This window comes from Ornithorhynchus anatinus, chromosome 16, assembly GCF_004115215.2.
Source record: "Ornithorhynchus anatinus isolate Pmale09 chromosome 16, mOrnAna1.pri.v4, whole genome shotgun sequence".
Classification (NCBI taxonomy): domain Eukaryota; kingdom Metazoa; phylum Chordata; class Mammalia; order Monotremata; family Ornithorhynchidae; genus Ornithorhynchus; species Ornithorhynchus anatinus.
In genome coordinates this window covers 15,466,403-15,486,887 of record NC_041743.1, presented here as the reverse complement: position 1 = coordinate 15,486,887, position 20,485 = coordinate 15,466,403, and the positions used below count along the sequence as shown (strand labels likewise).

The window sequence follows — 20,485 nt, the reverse complement described above, 5'->3', positions numbered from 1 at the left end:
TTGAAAATGGTATTTGCTGAGCACTTACTCTATGCCCGACACTGTACTAAGCACTGGAATAGATACAAGATCATCAGGTCAGACACGGTCAGTGTCTCACATGGGGATCACAGTCTTAATATCCATTTTACGGATGAGGTAACTGAGGCATAGAGAAGAGAAGTAACTTGCCCAAGGTCACGCAGCAGACAAGTGGTGGAGCCGGGGTTAGAACCCAGGTCCTCTGACTCCCAGGCTCATGGTCTTTTCACTAGACCACGCTGCTCTCATCAGAGGATTACAAGAAACGTGACCAGAATAAAACCTTCTGGTTTGAGATATAGAGTCTGAATTCCCCCTTTCCCAAATTCCATTTTGGTTGCCTGCCTAAGTTGAGGTAATAAACCCTCAGCAAGAGTTTGAATGTTCTGGGAAGCATTCTTGTCTCGGTCTTATGCCGTCGAGTCATCTCCGATCCACAGCGGAGCCGTGGACGCATCTCTCCCAGATCGCCCCACCTCCATCTGCAATCGTCTGGTAACGTATATGGACTCTGAAATGTACGCAATCAACTGCTTCAGTTGGATTTCACTCTTCCCGCCTAGTATTTTTATACACAGCACACATAAATGTTAATAACTTGTGCTAGTTTCTCCTTCAAAATAATATTACTGGTATTTGTTAAATAGTACCGTGTGGGGAAGAGCCCAAAAAAGTCAGGTCAGGCAGAAGCCCTGGCTCACTTTGGGTTCAAATTCCAAATGGGAGGGAGAAAAGGTATTTAATTCCCTTACTGTGGATGAGGAAATTGAGGCCCAGAGAAGTTAAGCGGCTTTTGCCAAGGCCACCCCGGAAGGCAAATAGCCGAGCTGGGATTAGAACCCACGTGCCCTGACCCCCCCCCCCCCCCCCCCCCCCACGTCTGCGCTTTTTCCAGTAGACCTTATGAGTTCTGAGTTCTCTGGTAAGGATAATTTTCCAGGAACGCACTGCCCAAGTTGCCAAGGGAGAATTTAGCCCAAATAATACCAACTACTTTTACACCAAATGATTTTTTATTTAATGTTTCTGAAACAAGAGTAACCAAGCGCCTCTTTGGGGCTTCAAATCTATCTTTGTACCTTCACAACATCCCGTTTTGCATATACATGGAGTCGGATTACATTTATAGGAATTAATGACTCAGAGGATGTCCTTATGAGGACTGTGAACCCTTCAGTTGGTGACAGTGGGTGTGCTATTCACGAAAGCCGTCAGCCTGAAGGCTCCGGAAGAGTTTTTGGTAAATTTCTGACTTTAAAAACCGGGGATAGGAATCCCTCTCCATATGCAGGCATACAATTTTCTGAGCTTCGTCAAAGCACGCCTCGGTGGGTTCGTGAATATTCTGATCGATGGCTTTTCTCGTAGGGCTGTCGATATTTATCTGAAAAATAAAGACGGTGGGGAATGTTGCAAAGGAAACACTTCACTGGAATTGACTTTTTATTGGTCTCTGTTAAGTGCTTACTACGTGCCAGGCGCTCGACTAAGCACTGGGATAGCTACAAGATAATAATAATAATAACGTTGGTATTTGTTAAGCGCTTACTACGTGCAGAGCACTGTTCTAAGCGCTGGGGTAGATACAGGGGAATGAGGTTGTCCCACGTGAGGCTCACAGTCTCCCCCCCCCCATTTTACAGATGAGGGAACTGAGGCACAGAGAAGTGAAGTGACTTGCCCGCAGTCACACAGCTGACGAGGGGCAGAGTCGGGATAATCAGGTTGGACAGTCCGTGTCCCAACGTGGGGATTACAGTATTAATCCCCATTTTACAGATGAGGTGACGGAGGCACAGAGAAGTTAAGTGACTTGCCCAAGGTCTCAAAGCAGGCAAGTGGTGGAGCCAGGTTTAGAGCCCATGTTCTTTGGAATCCCAGGTCTGTGCTCTATCCACAGGGCCATGCTCCTTCTCAAAGAATATTCACCCGAAGAGTCAAAACTACGTGTTGCTATGCTGTTAATATTTATTGAGTGTCTCCTGTGGGACAATACAGTAGAGTCAATAGACCCTGCCTTCGAGGAGCTGATAATCTAGTGGGATTACGCACGATGTGTGAGAGTGACTGAAGCAGCGTGGTCTAGAGGAAAGAGAATGGACCTGGGAGTCAGAGGACCTGGGTTCTAATCCCGCCTCTGTCAATTCCTTGCTCTGTGACCTCGGATAAGTCACTTCATTTATCTGTACCTCATTTCCCTCATCTGTAAAATGAGGGTCAGATCTTCCTCCCTTCAACTCAGACTGTGAGTACCACGGGGGACTGTGTCCGACCTCATAAATTTAAAACTGCCTCAACGCTTAGAGCGGTGCTTGACACATAGTAGCCGTTTTCGCAAGTACCATTAAGAAAAAAATAAAGAACTATTAGAGTATAAAGAGATGAGGTGCCACGGGAGTTTTGTAGTGGCAGTTGGTGTGGAGAGATAGAAGGCGGGGGGATTAGAGATTCAAAGGAGGAAAGTCTTGAAGATAGGGAGAACGGTAGTCTGTTGGATGTGAAGGGGAAGGGAATTTTAGGTAACGGGGGAGGTCGTGAGCAGAAAGTCAGAGGCAGGAGGAAAGAGAAGCAGACACAATGGGAAGGTCGATCTCGTCTATCTCGCTGCCGACCTCTCGCCCACATCCTGCCTCTGGCCTCGGAACGCCTTCCCTCTTCATATCCGACGGACGATTGCTCTCTCCGCTTTCAAAGCCTTATTAAAAGGCCCATCTCCTCCCAGAGGCCTCCTTGACTAAGCCCTCATTTCCTCTTCTCCCACTCCCTTCTGCATCCCCGATTTGTTATCTTTATTCACCCCTTCCTCAGTCCCACCCATCCATATCCGTAATTTATTTATATTAATGTCGGTCTCCCCCTTTCGACTGTGAGCTCGGTGTGGGCAGGGAATGTCTGTCGACTCCGTTACACTGTATTCCCCCAAGGGCTTAGTACACTGGAGGGGCTCAGTAAATGGACTGATTGATTGAATGGTAGCTTGAGAAGAGCAAAATGTGTGAGCTGCGTCGGTGTGGGAGAAGAGAGTGGAGAAGGAGGAGGGAGAGAGTTGACTGAGTGCCTTAAAGTCAATGGTCTGGAGCTTCAGCTTCAAGTGGAGAGCAAAGGTCAACTACTAGAGTTTCTGGAGGAATGGAGAGAGAGATCTCTTGAAGGCAGAGAATGAGTCTAGCACCTTATTTGCGTTATACTCTCCCAAGCGGAGCACAGTGCTTTAAAGTGCTCAGTAAGTATCCTTGATTGATCATTATATTTTTTTTTAAGAAAAATAATTCATACAGTATTGTCAAGTCTGGACTGTGGAGAGAGGCTTAGAGGCAGAGAGGTCGGTGGGGAGGCTTATATAATAGTTGGCTCTAGGCGTGTCAGTGAACAAACTAATGCATGACCAACACACTGGCCACTTAAGGGTGGTAATCGATTTTTCCCTTGGTTATTTTATTTTATTACAGTATTTGTTAAACACTGAACTGTGTGCCGGGCGCTGTTCTAAGCGCTGGGGTAGATACAACGGCGTGGCTCAGCGGAAAGAGCGCGGGCTTGGGAGTCAGAGGTCATGGGCTTGAATCCCGGCTCTTCCACTTCTGTGTGACTGTGGGCAAGTCCCTTAACTTCTCTGTGCCTCAGTTCCCTCATCTGTAAAATGGGGATGAAGACCGTGAGCCTCACGTGGGACAACCTGATTCCCCTGTGTCTGCCCCAGCGCTTAGAACAGTGCTCTGCACCTAGTAAGTGTTCAACAAATATCAACGTTCTCGTAGAAGCAGCGTGGCTCAGTGGAAAGAGCCCGGGCTGGGGAGTCAGAGGTCGTGGGTTTGAATCCCGGCTCTGCCACTTGTCAGCTGGGTGACTGTGGGCAGGTCACTTCACTTCTCCGTGCCTCAGTTCCCTCATCTGTAAAATGGGGATTGAGACTGTGAGCCTCACGTGGGACAACCCGATTACCCTGTATCTACCCCAGCGCTTAGAACAGTGCTCTACACATAGTAAGCGCTTAACAAATACCAACTTTATTATTATTATTACAAGGTAATCAGGTTGGACAGTCCATGTCCCACATGAGGCTCACAGTCTGAATCCTCATCTGACAGATCAGGTAGCCGAGGCCCAGGGAAGTGAAATGACTCACCCAAGGTGACACAGCAGACAAGTGGCAGAGCCACAGTTAGAACCCAAGTCCTTCTGACTCCCGGGATCTTAACCATTAGTTCACGCTGCCTCTCCATATACCACAAGACGGATACTCCCCAAACACGGTCCTCTGGTGAGTCGAGTCTGAGTCTGTTGAGGCAGGCAACGTTTAGGGCTTCTTTTAGGGCCCCTGACTCTTTGGGGTGACAGAGTGGGTCCCTAAATAGCCACTCCTCGGATCCCGGGAGACAGGGCTGCTTTATCAGAGATCACGTCCCCCAAATCCCGAGCCTGCCCTGTTTGGTGCTGATCACCTTACCTCTCTGGGAGACTTGGGCCGAATGTAGATTTTGTAAAGCTTCCTGGCCTTAGAGAGCCTTCGCTTCCGTGAGGAGATTTTCTTGTAGGTTTCGCAGGCCATCCAGAATTGAAAGTTTTCATCACCGTGCTCTGTCTTCAAGTAGGCACCGTAGAACACCGGACCATCTAAACGTAAGTGAGAAATCACTTCATCCTGGGGAACTTGGTACCTCACATCGGCAAAACAGATATCCCAAAACATTTAATTAAGGTGGAATTAAAGTCCCCCAGAGAAACGGCGAGGCCTAATGGAAAGACCAAGGGCCTGGGAGTATGAGGGCCTGGGTTCTAATCCCAGCTCTGCCCCTTGTCCGCTGGGTGATCTTGGAAAAGTCACTTCACTTCTCGGATCTAATACTTGTCCTCCCTCTTACTGTGACTGTGAGCCTGATGTGAGGAACTTTATAATAATAATAATGTTGGTATTTGTTAAGCGCTTACTATGTGCAGAGCACCGTTCTAAGCGCTGGGGTAGACACGGGGGAATCAGGTTGTCCCACGTGGGGCTCACGGTTTTAATCCCCCTTTTCCAGATGAGGTAACTGAGGCGCAGAGAAGTGAAGTGACTCGCCCGCAGTCACACGGCTGACGAGTGGCAAAGCCGGCATTTGAACCCATGACCTCTGACTCCAAAGCCCGGGCTCTTTCCACACCTGATTAATGTGTACCTACCCCAGCGCTCAGCACGGTGACTGAGTCATAGTAAATGCTTTACAAATGCTATAATAATAGTATTATTAAGTGCTTTATTAATATTGAATAATACGCTTCTCCTTATCTTCCTAACGCCCGTATGGTTTATTGGAGAGAACGCCGTCCTGGGAGTCAGAGGAACCGGGTTCTAAATCCGTGGGTTCTAAATCTGGCTCCACCACATACCCGCTGTGTAACCTTGGGCAAGTCACTTCGCCTCTCTGTGTTTCAGTTACCTCATCTGTGAAATGGGGAAACGTGGGTCAGGGACCGTGTCCAACCCGATTACCTTTTATCTATCCCAGGGGTTAGAACTGTGCCTGGCACATAGTCGTCACTTAACAAATGCCGCAGTGAACAAAAAAAGATAACATTCTGGAGAATTTGCTCGTGATCTATACAAAGGGCTACAGGTAATCAGTAGTGCAATGCAGATTTTATATTAGATCAAGCATTTGGTTTATTGGTATGCTTTAAGCTGTTTTCCTGTTTTCTTGGTGCTCCTTTAGTTGATTGCCACAATCAGTTTTCTAGCTAGTTAACCCATCATAGTATTTGTTGAGCACTAACCTACGCTAACACCAGCGTGACTAACTACGCTAACTACGCTAGCACTAACTAACCTAGGTGCCAGGCGCTGAACTAACCTCCAGGATGAATACGAGGAAAACGGTTCCGATCAGGTCCCTGTCTTCCGTGGGCCTGACAATCTAGGTGGGGGAGGCTATGCATACAGAAAAGAGAAAATGCAGAGGATGGGACTCAACACTTAGAAATAAAAGATGGAGGGCAAGCGTTACGAAGAAAGAAGAGTCTTTGCTTCCAATCCAATCAATCAATGGTTTTTACTGAGTGCTTGCTGGGCACAGAGCACTGTACTAAGCGTCTGGGAGAATACAACACAACAATACAGCGGACGCGTTCTCTGCCCTCAGGGAGCTTGCAGTCCAGACGTTACTCTAAATAAATAAATTACGGATATGAACGTAAGAGGCAGGTGGTGATGAATAAAATGAGCGAGTCAGGGAGATGCAGAGGGGAGTGGGAAAAGAGGAAATGAGGCCTTAGTCAGGGAAGACCTCTTGGAGGAGATGTGCTTTCCAGACGGCTTTGAAGGTGGGGAGAGTGATCGTCTGGCAGATATGAAGAGGGAGGGTGTTCCAGGACAGCGGCAGGATGTGGAAGAGAGGGCAGCGGCAAGATAGACGAACAGGTTGGCATCAGAGGAGCGAAAGGTGTGGGCTGGGTGGCATTAGGAGAGCAGCGAGAGCTTTGGAGTCGGAGGTCGTGGGTTCGAATCCCGGCTCAGCCACTTGTCAGCTGGGTGACTGTGGGCAAGTCACTTCACTTCTCGGTGCCTCAGTTACCTCCTCTGTAAAACGGGGATGAAGACTGTGAGCCCCACGTGGGACAACCTGATTCCCCTGCGTCTACCCCGGCGCTTAGAACGGTGCTCGGCACACAGTGAGCGCTTAACGCATACCAACGCTGTCAAGTAAGAGGGGGCAAGGCCGACTGAGCGCTTTAAAGCCGACGGTGAGGAGTTTCCGGTTGATGCTTCCAATAGCTGGGTCTACCCCACCTTCGTCCCACTGAACTTCGGCGACTGCTTGATGCTATTCTGGGACGCGGGAAAGGGGACAAGTAATGACTTGTTGTCACCCACTCTCAGTGTGTGCTTTTATTTACTGGAGTTGCATCATTTTTTGGTGACGGTACGGGAGTTCAATCTATTGTTCCGCTGTTCTAAGGCCGAGCCGTCTGGCCCAGAGGAAAGAGCTGGGGGCGGCATAATGGTTTTCGTTAAGCGCTTACTATGTGCCAAGCGCTGTTCTAAGCGCTGGGGTAGATATGAGGTAATCAGCTTGTCCCCCTTGGGGCTCACAGACTTAATCCCCATTTCTCGGATGAGGGAACTGAGGCACAGAGAAGTTAAGTGACTTGCCCAAAGTCACACAGCTGACAAGAGGGGGAGCCGGGATTAGAACCCACGACCTCTGACTCCAAGCCCGTGCTCTTTCCACTAAGTCACACCGCAATCCCCATCTTAAAAGCCCTTCAAAAATCCTTCCTTGACTAACCCCTCATGAACCCACTCTGTTCTCCCTCCCTTCGATATCACCTTTTTTTTAGTGGTATTTGTTAAGCGCGTCCTATGCGCCAGGCACTGTACTAAGCGCCGAGGGAGATGCAAGCTAATCAGGTTGGACGCAGTCCGTGTCCCACGTAAGGCTCGCAGTCTTAATCCTCATTCTATAGATGGGGGAACTGAGGCACAGAGGAGTGAAGTGACTTGGCCAAGGTCAAACGCAGCAGACGAGTGTCGGAGCTGGGATTAAAACCCAAGTCCCTCTGGCTCCCTGGCCCTTGCTCGAACCACTAGGCCGTGCGGCTTCTAAACTATGCTTTTGATCCACGTACTTAACTCCATCCCCGCAAAGCACTTTGATACTCCATCCCAGCACCGTAACACATCTATACATTCACAGCATATATATCCATAACCCTACACTTTCATTGCTTCCACTCTCTAGGACTTATTTTAACGTCTGTTTCCCTTACAAGAGAGTAAGCTCCGTCAGGAATCATGTCTACTAACTATTGTACTCTCCCAAGTGATTATTGACAGTGTACTGAACACAGTCAGTGCTCAGGACCCAATAAATTCCACCGACTGATGATCGAGTATGGAGACCCAGAAGCAGCGTGGCTCAGTGGAAAGAGCACGGGCTTTGGAGTCAGAGGTCATGGGTTCGAATCCCCGATCTGCCACTTGTCAGCTGTGTGACTGGGGGCAAGGTACTTAACTTCTCTGGGCCTCGGTTACCTCATCTGTAAAATGGAGATTAAGACTGTGAGCCCCACGTGGGACAACCTGATTACCCTGTATCTACCCCAGCGCTTAGAACAGTGCTCTGCACGTAGTAAGCGCTTAACAAATACCAACATTATTATTATTATTCTAGCCCCAACACCGTTACCGGTCTGCTGGGGGACCTTGAGCAAGTCACCTGGTGTTCGTTTGCTCATTTCTAAAATAGGCGTTTTTTGGACTAACACTTTCTCCTCCCAAACAAGGCAGCAGCGTCTCCAAAGCTGGAATCCTGATCGATTCCAAGGCCAGGATTAACTACCCCTTCCGTACGTTACAACGTGATAACAAGAGGGCAGGAAGATTTAAGGCTAAAGCGGATGGTCACGTAATCTCTAAACTCGCTGTTGGCAGGAACGTTGTTGTAGACTACTCTCCCGGGAGCTTAGTACAGGGCTCTGCACGCAATCAGCGCTTGAGGAAAACCAGAGATTGATTGGAAGTATCTGATTAATATCAAGGCTATTGGCATGTTCAATCTGGGTTGGCTTCAGTCCCTGGAACAAGCAGGGTACACGTGAATAGGAGTAATCTGGAAGCAGCCACTGTTTTCCCCGCGGCCTTTTCGAAGTTGGTACAACTGTAGCTGATGAACCCTTTCAAATCTTCACCGGTGAAAATTCGAGGGCAGAGGACGTCGTTCCCAAAGACGGAGGACGTGATTCCCAAATGCGGACATCACCACAGCAGCACACACGCTAATTACAAGAAGGCCAAGAATCTATTTTCTGAAGGGCCCTGATCAGCAGTTCTTTGGAAGTGGTGCCGGTGATGTCTGATCGCTTTCAAATGGGGCTGTAAATGGAAACATCTGTTCAACAATCAGAGTTCCTAGGCTACACCTGGTCTTTCCAGGGAGAACGCCATTTTCTGTGAGGACGGAAGAGCGGAGCTGACTAGTTGTAGGAAGCCTTTCTTGGAGAGCCAATCTTCAAAAGTCAAACAGGCCTAAATAACCAGGATGATTGCTAAATACGTAGCATTTCGCGCTGCACTGCAGGAGGTTGCTGTTTCACTTTTGCCTAAATTTAGAGAGGTAAGATTCAACTTTGGTAATTGTCACTATCTGTGCACGCTAAACAGAGGAGTAGCGTGGCTACGTAGAAAGAGCACGGGAATGGTAATCAGGATACCTGGGTTCTAATCGAGGCTCGGCCACCTGCTTGCTGTACGACGGCAGGTCACTTCTCTGTGCTTCGGTTTTTACATCTGTCAGATGGGGATTCAAGTGTGGGCTTAAGAGACAGGATGTGATCATCTTGTCCTTTGCTGAGTGTGTGCCCCGTAACTGTTTCCACGTATTTACCTCTTTTAACGTATGACATTTGCCGTTCAGAAGACTTAGAGATAAGCTATAGATTCCTCAACTCTACCTGGTTTCTGTTTTGCGGTGCTCGTTAAGTGTTCCGTGTGCGTCGAGTATTGGGGTGGGTACAAGTTAAACAAGTCAGACACAGTCCCAGATGGGGCTCCCAGTCTAAATCGGAGGGAGAAGAGGTATTGAATCCCCGTTTTGCAGTTGAGGAAACTGAGGTCAGTGAAGTGACTTACCCAAGGTCACCCAGCAGACACTATTGAAGCTGGGATCAAAACCCAGCTTCTCTGGCTCCCAGGCCGTGCTCCTTCCCCTAGGCCAATCTGCTTCCCGCTTTGGTGATCCACATGCACATTTTTATAAAGGATGAGCCGGCTCCTAACCAAGGCCAGGGTAAATTCATTCAACCAACCCTATTTATTGAGTGCTCACTGCGGGCAAAGCACTGTCAATCTCCGATGACTTACATTTAGTGCTCATCAGCTCGTTGAAAGACCGGGACCACTGGAAAACTTCATCCAAGGTAAGGCTGAGAAATCGAACGAAAGGTCGTTGATTCCCAAACCAACCCAGTTCTCCCCCCCCACCGCCCCACTCTCTCTTCTCCCGATTCCCCATCCCTTCCATTCGCGGTTGGGGCAGGTCACTTGCGTGACCTCTGACAGGTCACTTGGTTTCTCTGGGCCTCACTGATCTCATCCGTAAAATGGGGATTAAGACGGTGAGCCCTAGTGGGTCAGGGACTGAGTCCAACCTGATTAGCTTGTATCTACCCCAGCGCTTAGAACAGTGCTGCTGCCTGGTAAGTGCCTAACAAATACCGAAGGAGCGAGGCTTAGTGGAAAGAGCACGGGCTTGGGAGTCAGAGGTCGTGGGTTCTAATCCCGGCTCCGCCAGGGATCAGCTGTGTGACTTTGACCGAGTCTCTTGATTTCTCTGTGCCTCAGTTCCCTCATCTGTAAAATGGGGATGAAGACCGGGAGCCCCACGTGGGACAACCTGATCACCCTGTATCTCCCCCAGTGCTGAGAACAGTGCTTGGCACATAGTAAGTGCTTAAATATTATTATTATTATTATTATTATGTACATATCCATATCTATTTCTATTAATGCCTGCTTCACTCTCTAGCTTGTTTTGGGCAGGGAACGTGTTTACCAACTATTTTATATTGGTATTTTGTACTCTCCTAAGCCCAGGGCTCTGGCCAGAGTAGAACTCAATAAATATGACCGATTCTACCATCTGTGCTCCAGAGTCTGGGCACCGGTGACATCCAGGGGTAAGGACTTGAAAGTTCATGAGAAAATGAGCTGAAACAACATAACACTTCTTCAAGGTGTGATTTAATTCAGTGGGGCATTTGCCACTCTGTGCTACCTGAAGATACAGCTTAGTGAACTTGGAATAACAGACACATAACAGACTTCTGACTACAAGAAGCGGTGTGGCCTAGTGGAAAGACCACGGGCCCGGGAGTCAGAGGACCTGACTTCTAATTTGGGTTCTGCTGCCAACTGCCTGCTGCGTATTCACTTGATTTCTCTGTGCCTCGGTTTCCTCATCTGTAAAATGAGGGTTCAATACCTGTCCTTACTCTTACTTAGACTGCGGGTCCCACGTGGGACAGGGACTGCATCCGGCTTGATCGTCTTGTCTCTGCCCCAGGGCTTAGAACAGTGTTTGACAAATCATAAATACTTAAATACCATTACTCTTAGTACCGTGATATTTATTTATGAATCTCTTGGGCCATCTTAGAATGCTTGTTTGAATAGCACACGTTTGCTTTCTAATATAAGTGTGGAAAGAGCATGAAATGGAGACTTAGGATACTTGGGTTCTAATACAGGCTCTTCTACTTTCCCGAGGGGTGACCCTGGGAAAGTCACTTAAACTTCTCTGTGCCTTAGTTTCCTAATCTGTAAAATGTGGATTAAATACCTTCTCTCACCTTCTTAGACTGCGAGTCCCATAAGTGTCCGTCCTGATTATGTTGCGATGAAAAATCTACAGAATTTAAACTGGATTTTTGTTCAATGGTATTCGCTAAATTGGTATTTCCATTTTGCGTTTGGAAGCAGCGTGGCTCAGTGGAAAGAGCCTGGGCTTCGGAGTCAGAGGTCATGGGTTCGGCTCCCGGCTCTGCCACCTGTCAGCTGTGTGACTGTGGGCGAGTCACTTCACTTCTCTGTGCCTCAGTGACCTCATCTGTAAAATGGGGATTAACTGTGAGCCTCACGTGGGACAACCTGATTCCCCTGTATCTACCGCAGCGCTTAGAACAGTGCTCTGCACGTAGTAAGCGCTTAACAAATACCAACGTTATTATTATTAAGTCCTTACTATATACTGAAAACTGTTCTGAGTGCTGGGGTAGATACACATGAATTAGACTGAGGGCTCATTGTGGGCAGGAATGTGTCTGTTGTTATATTGTTCTCTCCCAAGCGCTTAATACAGTGCTTTGCACCCAGTAAGTGCTCAATAAAAATGTTTGAGTGAATGAATTAGGTTGGGCACAGTCCCTGTCCCTTATGGGGCTCCCAGTCTAAGTAAGAGGGAGCACAGGAGAACTGAGGCCCAGAGAAGTGAAGTAACTTGAGCAGGGTGCACGGCAAATATTTGACTGAGCCGGGAGGCCACCGTCCCGTGCTGCTTCTCTAGTGCCCGGCTCGTAGAAAGTGTGTAGCGGACGCCATATATGTTTAAAAAAAAAAAAAAAACCCAAACGACGCCGACCCCCTCAAGCGTCGGCATGGCCCGGCGGGGTGAAGATGAGGCTAAATTCTAATTCCGGCCGTGTGACCTTGGCCAGGTCGCTTTATTTTGTTAATGAGATGTGCATCGCCTCGATTTATTTATTTGCTATTATTTTAATGAGATGTTCATCCCCTCGATTCTATCTATTGCCATTGTTCTTGTCTGTCCGTCTCCCCCGATTAGACTGTGCGCCCGTCAGAGGGCAGGGACTGTCTCTATCTGTTGCCGATTTGTCCGTTCCAAGTGCTTAGTACAGTGTTCTGCACGTAGTAAGCGCTCAGTAAATACTATTGAATGAACCCAGTTCCTCGGTCTCCCAGACCTGAGCTCTTTCCTCTAAGCCGTGCTGCTTCTTTTGCATCCCACTGTCCTCTGGGAAATATGGCTTGGTTTGGCTGACCTCTCGGTGGCCTGTTGTCAGGACTGACTGACTGAGATCTCAGACGTGGAAAGAGCACAGAGGTTAGTAACATCTCTTACAGGAAGTGTAGGACCCTCTCTCCTTGCTGGGCCGTGAGCAGAACTGTGAAAGTACGACCCATCCTATCCCAGAATGGCCTAGCAGAAAAAGCACAGACTTGGTAGAGAACCTGGTTCTAATCCTGGCTCTGCCACCTTCCTGCTGTGTGGCCTTGGCGCGGTCACTTCACTTCTCAGGGCCTCGGTTTCATCACCTGCTAAATGGGAATCCAATACCTGTTCTCCTTCCTACTGGGAGCCCGCTGTGGGACAGGGACTGTGTCCGATCTGATTCTCCGGTCTCTAGCCCACTGTAGAGTGCTTGGCACATAGTAAGTGCTAACAAATAAATTTTATTTTTAATCCCCCGTTGAGGAAAACTTGCCCCAGTGCGTACGGGCACAACTATTCCGAGTTCTCAGTACAAGGCCCTACACATAATAGGCATTCGATAAACATGACTAATGTCACATGGTTCCAGAAGGACATTCCTAATCCTGTCTGTATGATCTCGCTAGCGCACGTATATGGGCGGATTGGATGCATACACCTGGTGAACCGAGTCTATCGTTCCACTGAGCTGAGGGAAGTCTGAAATTCTTCTCCACTAGCCATAGTACTTTTCTGCTTTTTGTTTTTCATTTTGGGAACTTTTCCTCACCTTGTTTCTGTGTTTTACTGTTTCACCACTCCTCACGTACCAGCCGCCAGCCCTCTCTCCCTGCCTTTTATTCTTAGACTGTGAGCCCCCCCAAGGCCCAGAGAATACGTCAAATTTCCACCCTCGCATTCTTTCCCAGCACCTCAATACAGCTCCCTGAACGCAGCAAGCACATGATAAATACCTTTCCTATTATTGCCTCTACTCTGGGAAGCAGCAGATGTAGTCGAAGGGAGTTGATTCAAAGACTGAGGATACGGGTTCAAGTTAGGCCTCTGCCACCAGCCTGCTGTGTGATGTTAGATAAGCCACTTGACCTCTCAGCATTTCAGTTTCTTCATCTGCAAAATGTGGCTAATAATAGCTGCTTTTCTACCTACCTAACCGAGCTGTGGGGAGGGCAAAGATGAGATGAGTAATGTGAGGTTGCTTTGAGAATAATAACACTCTATAAAAACCAAGTTAAGATTATCACTATCCCTAAAAGATGACCTAAAAGGCAAAATGGTATTTTTGAAGTAGCCGAGATATCCGGATCCCACTTAGTATACCGAAAGGCAATAAACAGCACGGCCTAAAGGTAGATTCTGGGCTTGGAAGTCGGAAAGACCTGGGTTCCAATCCTTTTCTGTCACTTGTCTGTTGTGTGACCTTCTACCCCATTGCTTAGTACAGTACCTGACATACTGTAAGCATTTAACAAATACCATCAAAAAATAAACATCAACTAGCTCCTGAAGTTATTCCGTTCAGTTTACTAATAGCCCAAATCAACTACGTTCATTTTAGGCTCATCTGAAGAATAAGCTCTCTTCACAGACTTCTCCGATTTGGGCCCTAATCCAAGATCATAAGAAGTCAAAAGTTTTTGGTTTTTTTTCCCCCACAAACTCTAACTTTGAAGGCTTTATTGTATTTATGATTCCATTTAAGTGCTTACTATGGGTCAAGCACTGTTCTAAGTGCTGACTATAAATGCCTCAAGATAATACCATTAACTGATTGTTAGTGATATTAATTTCTGATTTCCAAGGCCCTTTTGAACACTCCCTCTCAATTTCCTCTAATGAGTATTTATATTGAATATCTGAAGCAACAAATTCAGGAACAGAATATGCTTCTGAACCTTTATCAGGGTCTGAAAATCAGAAACTCACCCGAACTTGTCTCATGCAACTGGCCTGGATATATTTTGATTATACACGGCGGATTTTATTTTTACAAGATATTTGTTAAGCACTTACTATGTGTCAGACACTCTATTAAGCGCTGGGGTAGATACAAGATATTTGAATTGGACTAGTCCCTGTCCCACATAGGGCTCACAGTCTCAATCCCCATTTTATGGATGTAGTAACTGAGAGCACAGAGAATTTAAGTGAATTTCCCCAGGTCACACAGCATACAAGTGTTTGCAGAAAGGGGATAAGAATTCAGATCACCTGACTCCCAAGCCCATGCTCTAGCCATTAGGAAACACTGCATACTTTCAGAAAGACACCAAAGAACAGGTAAGTGGAGACTGGAATGAAGTAGATTTCTCCCCAGGCATCATGAAACTTCACTCAGTGTATACGTAAACCGCTGCAGTTAGTTTGAGGACCTGTTCACTAAAGCGAAGATTGAAAAGCAGAACCAAAAAAGAATCACAGGGTGAAGACGAGGAAACGTTTGGACTTCTGCAAAGGTTAAATCTGATCTCTTTCTAAAAATTTAAAAGGTTCCTGCTAGGTTACGCCTATCGGTTTGCATCAGCGCTGGGGCTTAACAGGAAAGTGTAATTTGGATGATTGATTTTAAAAAAACCAACCAAAAAACATTTCCATGAATTGCTGTCTGACTCACTGTTCTTTGGTTGTTAGAGCTTTTAGAATAATAACCTAAAATAACCCTTTGCTCCATGGAGAGAAAACACAAATACTGTATGTATTTGCACATACCTGCTCCTCACAGACCACATCCATAACTACCGCAGAGAGCAGGCTCAAATCGACAAGTGTGTCTAGACATTTCTGTCTTCGGTTACATAGCTCGATCCTTCTGGACTTAATTTGGTCGCTTATCAGACAAGAGTTTGGCTGAATCAGGTGAGAGGAGACATGTCTGTCTCCCCCCTAGACCCTAAGCTCCTTATGGGCAGGGAACATGTCTGCTGATTCTGTGGTATGATATTCTCCCGAGGGTTTAGTACAGTGCTCTGCACATAGTAAGTGCTCAATAAAACCACTGATCGAAACGTCTGGAATTGACTGCCTTGTTGCAGACGGGAAGCTGAGGGATTTGACTGGGGAATCTCGGTTTACTAGGCGGGAAAATTGGAAGTAGACCAAGGCAAAGAAGTCTTATCTTCCACCATCCTACTGGAGTCAAAGACTCACATTTGGACCACAACAAAGAAAATAGGAATTGTGAAGTGATGCTCATTTTTGATGCCCGTTGAAGGTCGTGATCTCTGTGCATTTGAACAAATACTGATTCATCCAAATCATGTTTGGGGAATTTTCTTTCTTGCTGTCTGCCGCTTCCATTTTCTGATCTCTTCAATCCAGGGTGAACACACAAATCTGTGACTGAGGTGGTAACTCTTTTGAATCCTCAGTTATTCATTCATTCATTCAATAGTATTTATTGAGCGCTTACTCTGTGCAGAGCACTGGACTAAGCGCTTGGAATGTACAAATCGGTTAACAGATAGAGACAGTCCCTGCTCTTGGATGGGCTTACAGTCTAGTAATCACCTCCACATCTTTCCTTGCCCACAGTCACTCCACAGTGTCTGCTGGTTGGCCACCAGACGTCCGTGAAACTTTCACCTTCTTTAAACATGGACTCCAACATTCTAACGTGCTTTCCCAAAACCTTACAGAAAGTGCTCTGCACAGAGTAAAGGCTCAGTAAAATCCTGCTGATTTTTATTTTTAATTGCAATTGTTAAGCACTCACTAGGTGCCAGGCACTGGTATAAGCACTGGGATAGATGCAAGATAATCAGGTTGGACACAGTCCATGTCCTACATGGGGCTCACAGTTTTAATTCCTGCTTTATAAGTGTGGTTCCTCAAACACACTGAAGAGATTTGCTCACAATCACACAGCAGACAAGTGGCAGAGCTGGGATTGAAACTAGGCCACGCGGCTTCTGCCACCTTGTAAACAATTAATAGCACGATTATTATTATTAAATATCCGCTCTCCCTTGGACTGTGAGTCCCCGACGGTTCAGGGATTGCGATCTGTGGTATGACAAATGTCAAAGAGAAACAAAGAGAGCTAGAAAAGTGATGCACTGAAAGAAGAGAAATACAACATCTTATCAGGACAGCAAACATTTTAATCAATTATTTGAATTTATTGAGTGTTTACTGTGGACAGAATATTGTACAGAGTGCTTGGGAGTGTGCAAAATCACAGAATTGGTACTTAACATGCCCAGCCCTTAAGGAGTTTACAGTCTGTTAGGGGCTCTGGATTAAAGAGTCCCTAAAATATCCACAGTTGGCAATTATAAATACTACTGAATGATGATTTGGGTTAGGCTATGTAATGGTGAGTCGATGGGAAGGAAGTGTAGTAGGATTGATATCAAATTAAATCAAGGAAACCTTTTTCAAGTAAAATAGGCCAACCTGTGGACCCCTGAGAGCATCCGGCTGGCAGGAGGTTTTCACTGTGACAAATAATAATAATAATTGTGGTATTTAAGCGTTTTACAAAATGCCAAGCATTGCACTAAGCCCTGGGGCAGGTACAAGATAATCAGGTCACACAGTCTAAGCAGGAGAGAGATCAGGTAATAAATCCCATTTTTCTGTTGAGGGAACTGCGGCATAGAGAAATCAAGTGACGCAGCAGGTGAGTAGCAGAGCCAGGATTAGAACCCAGGTCCTCTGACTTCCGGGCCTGTGGTCTGTCTAATAGGACACTATAAGCTGAATGGAGCATAATTTTAAAGAATCGAGTTAGACGAATAGAAGTTACACAGGTAAAAGAGAAGTAAGAAACCCAAAGAGAGATTTCAGGTGAACCTGCAGAGAACCGTTTTGAGAAAAAGATCTCTTTGAAAGGTTGTTTTAGTTCTAACCAAGGAAAAACTCCTTATTGAGGAAGTGTATCTTTCAGTCGGTTACCAGGTTGCGTTCAGATTCTGTAGTCGATATTGAGCCGTAGTAGTGTTTTCCATGATCTCAAAGTCCTGGGTTGCTGTACTTATAATACCAGGCTTTGGAAATTTAAATAAAAATGGTATCATTCACAGAAGTATTACAGTCCACGGGCTAGATTCAGTGGAAAAGCTGAACACTGCTGCCTAGCAAATAAATACAAGCCTGCTGATTGAAGATATTTTAAAGATCATAGAATTATTTTAGTGAATTACCTTCCCCTAATTTGGATTGATTGGACAATGAATGTAAGATGGGGGAAGCTGAATTACGTTTTTTCTGGGTTAATTCTTCTCTGAGTTGGTCCCAGTGCAAAGGTGAAAATACATTTGAATGAGCAAGCTGAATTTGCATAGAAACATTGTGGCCTAGAACATGGGTCTGGAACCTGGGTTCTAATTCCAGCTCCACCATTTGTCTACTGTGGGACTCTGGGCAAGTCACTTCACTTCTCTCTGCCTCGGTTCCTTCATCTGAAAATGGGGATTAAGACTACAAGCTCCCTGTGGGACAGGAACTGTGTCCAGCTTGCTTATCTTGTATCTACCCCAGTGCTTAGTACAGTGCCTGGCATATAGTAAGCGATTAACAAATACCATGAAAAATTTGAACTGATGCGATATGAAGGTATCTGGCTTCTTCAGAATTATTTCTTAGTTGCGAGATGTTTTAATTTATAAAAATGAATCCCTGACTCGATCTCTTATGCAGCTATAACAACACATACTCTATGGTTAAATATGTATCTATTTATATATAAAATATATAGTTGTCTTTTGTATTGACAGTGAAATCACCTATGGTGTGTAAAGTGACAATTGCAAACATTAAATTCAAGTTCGTCATACTGCAATTGATTCTGCAATAATGTTAAACTTAATAAACTTCTGGCTTATTTAGACTGAGCCCCATGTGGGACGAGGACCGTGTCTGATCTCATTAACTTCCATCTACCCCAGTGCTTACAACAGTGCTTGACACAGGGTAAGTGCTTAACCGAAACCATTTAAGAAACCGAAAAAACCCTAAAAATCTGACCTAAATGTTATTGCTACTTACCTTGAAGGGAGCCCTTTTGATTCTTCTTTACACGACTTATAAAACCAACACAGTTTGGGGCTCATTTTCCTATAGAAATAAAAACAGGTTCACTGTAAATTGAACGTTTAAGGAAGATTAAATAGGAAAAGACTATTAAAGGTAAAGAAAATAAGGATGGAGGGTCGTGAAACACAGTTCTTGAAAGGAATTGTTAAAAATCTGGAAGGGAGGGGCAAAAATCAGTTTCAAAGAAACATTTGTGATTCCTCTTTGTTAGAGAATTAAAGTTTCAGCTTCCATTTGGCTACAAGGAATTTATGGTATCTCTCTATTGAGAATATATTCCCAGGGACTCCAAACTCTAGGAAGAGTAATATGTAGTTCAAGGATGGATCATTTTGAAATAGACTTGTATCTCAAAAAAAAAAAAAAAGGACTCTAGCAAATTCATTATTTAATCAGTCCTTCACGGCTTTAAAAGTAGGTTTATTAATAATAATGGTCTTTGATAATAATGACAATACTAGTATTTCTTTTACACACTCTGCGACAAGCACTGCACTAAACTCTGAGGCAGATACCAAATAATCAGGTCAGAACCAGCCCCTCTCCCATATGGGACTCACTGTTTAGTCCCTATTTTGCATATGAGGCAACTGAGGCACAGAGTTCAGTGACTTGTCCGAGGTCACACAGCATCAAGCGGCAGAGCCGGATTTAGAATCCGGTCCCTCTGATACCCTGATCCATGCTCTTCCCCTTAGGCATACTAGGTAGCAATACGCTCTGCCATCTTACTTTGGTCTCTCCCTACGCATATCAGTCGATCATATTTGAGCACTTACTGTATGTGGAGCGCCGTTTCAAGAGTTTGGGAGAGTATACCCGCCCAAATCGTGTTTTGTGCACTGGAATCTGTTCCTCATGCAAGGACTGATTTTTGTGTCCACACAAGGGGGGTTCATTTTCAGATCCTAAACTAACTGAAGCCGGGGATTATAACTACATACTCTATTGTACTCTCCCAGGAGTTTAGTACAGTGCTCTGCACACAATAGGGTCTCAAAAAATGCCACTGGTTGATCAATTCCCTGACTGCGTCTTCCCTGTAGCCTCTCCCTGACACTCCCCAGAGCCTTTCCCAACCTTTCCCCAGCCCGTTTGCCCTTGGGCTGGGACAGAACCAGGCTTGTAGTTTCTCATATAGCTCGCTGCGATACACTGAAGCGTTCCATTGTCCTTAAAGTAAAGATCATCTTGTGCTTTCTGAAGAATGCAGATTTGGCAGGGATAAAGAATTTCCTCAAATACCCTGGCTGGCCTAGGTCTTGTTGAGTAAATAACATTTTCCACTTTATAAATTACAGGTCTATTTTGGGCTTATGAACGCTTTATCTCGTATTGCAGAGGCTTGTCAGATTGAGAATCCAAATCTCCTATAGGTCATCATTCATGCGTTGTTTTCCTTTGTTTAAGGCACTGAAGCAGCTGCTCCTTAGATTTTTCCAAAATTTTTCCTGTTGTTTAACTTGAGTGATTTTTTTTTTTCCTTTCTTCCTTTGGTACTCCTCGTTTCCTGAGTATGTTACCTATATTCTACAGAGTGTAAACCGTGCGTAGATTTAAAAAAAATAGGCAGTTGGCAGTTTTTTTTTTAACTAAGGTGCTTGATGTTAGACCAAACTACTATGTACATTGCTAAAAATCCCCCCTTTCCTCTCCATCCAAACCGCTACCATGCTGATCGAAGCTCTTATCCTATCCCGCCTTGATTACTGTATGAGCCTCCTCGCTGTCCTCCCAGCCTCCTGTCTCTCCCCACTCCAGTCCATACTTCACTCTGCTGCACAGATGACTTATCAACAAAAACGTTCAGTCCATGTCTCCCCGCTCCTCAAGAATTTTCAATGGCGGCCCATCCACCAGCCATCAAGCAGAAACTCCTTACCGTCGGCTTTAAAGCACTCAATCAGCTCGCCCCATCCTACTTCACCTCACTGATCGCCCGCTAC

General features: G+C 45.8%; 1 protein-coding gene across 1 annotated transcript; it reads right to left on the bottom strand.

Annotated features, from left to right (window-relative positions):
• Positions 1-1,082: 1,082 nt before the first annotated feature.
• RGS13 (regulator of G protein signaling 13) lies at positions 1,083-15,236 on the bottom strand. Its single transcript, XM_029081002.1, has 5 exons — positions 15,213-15,236; positions 10,632-10,678; positions 9,857-9,918; positions 4,469-4,635; positions 1,083-1,405 (listed from the first exon to the last, which is right to left on the bottom strand). Exons 1-5 carry the CDS (start codon positions 15,234-15,236, stop codon positions 1,217-1,219), a joined length of 489 nt encoding a protein of 162 aa, XP_028936835.1. The 3' UTR covers positions 1,083-1,216.
• Between the last annotated feature and the right edge of the window lie 5,249 nt (positions 15,237-20,485).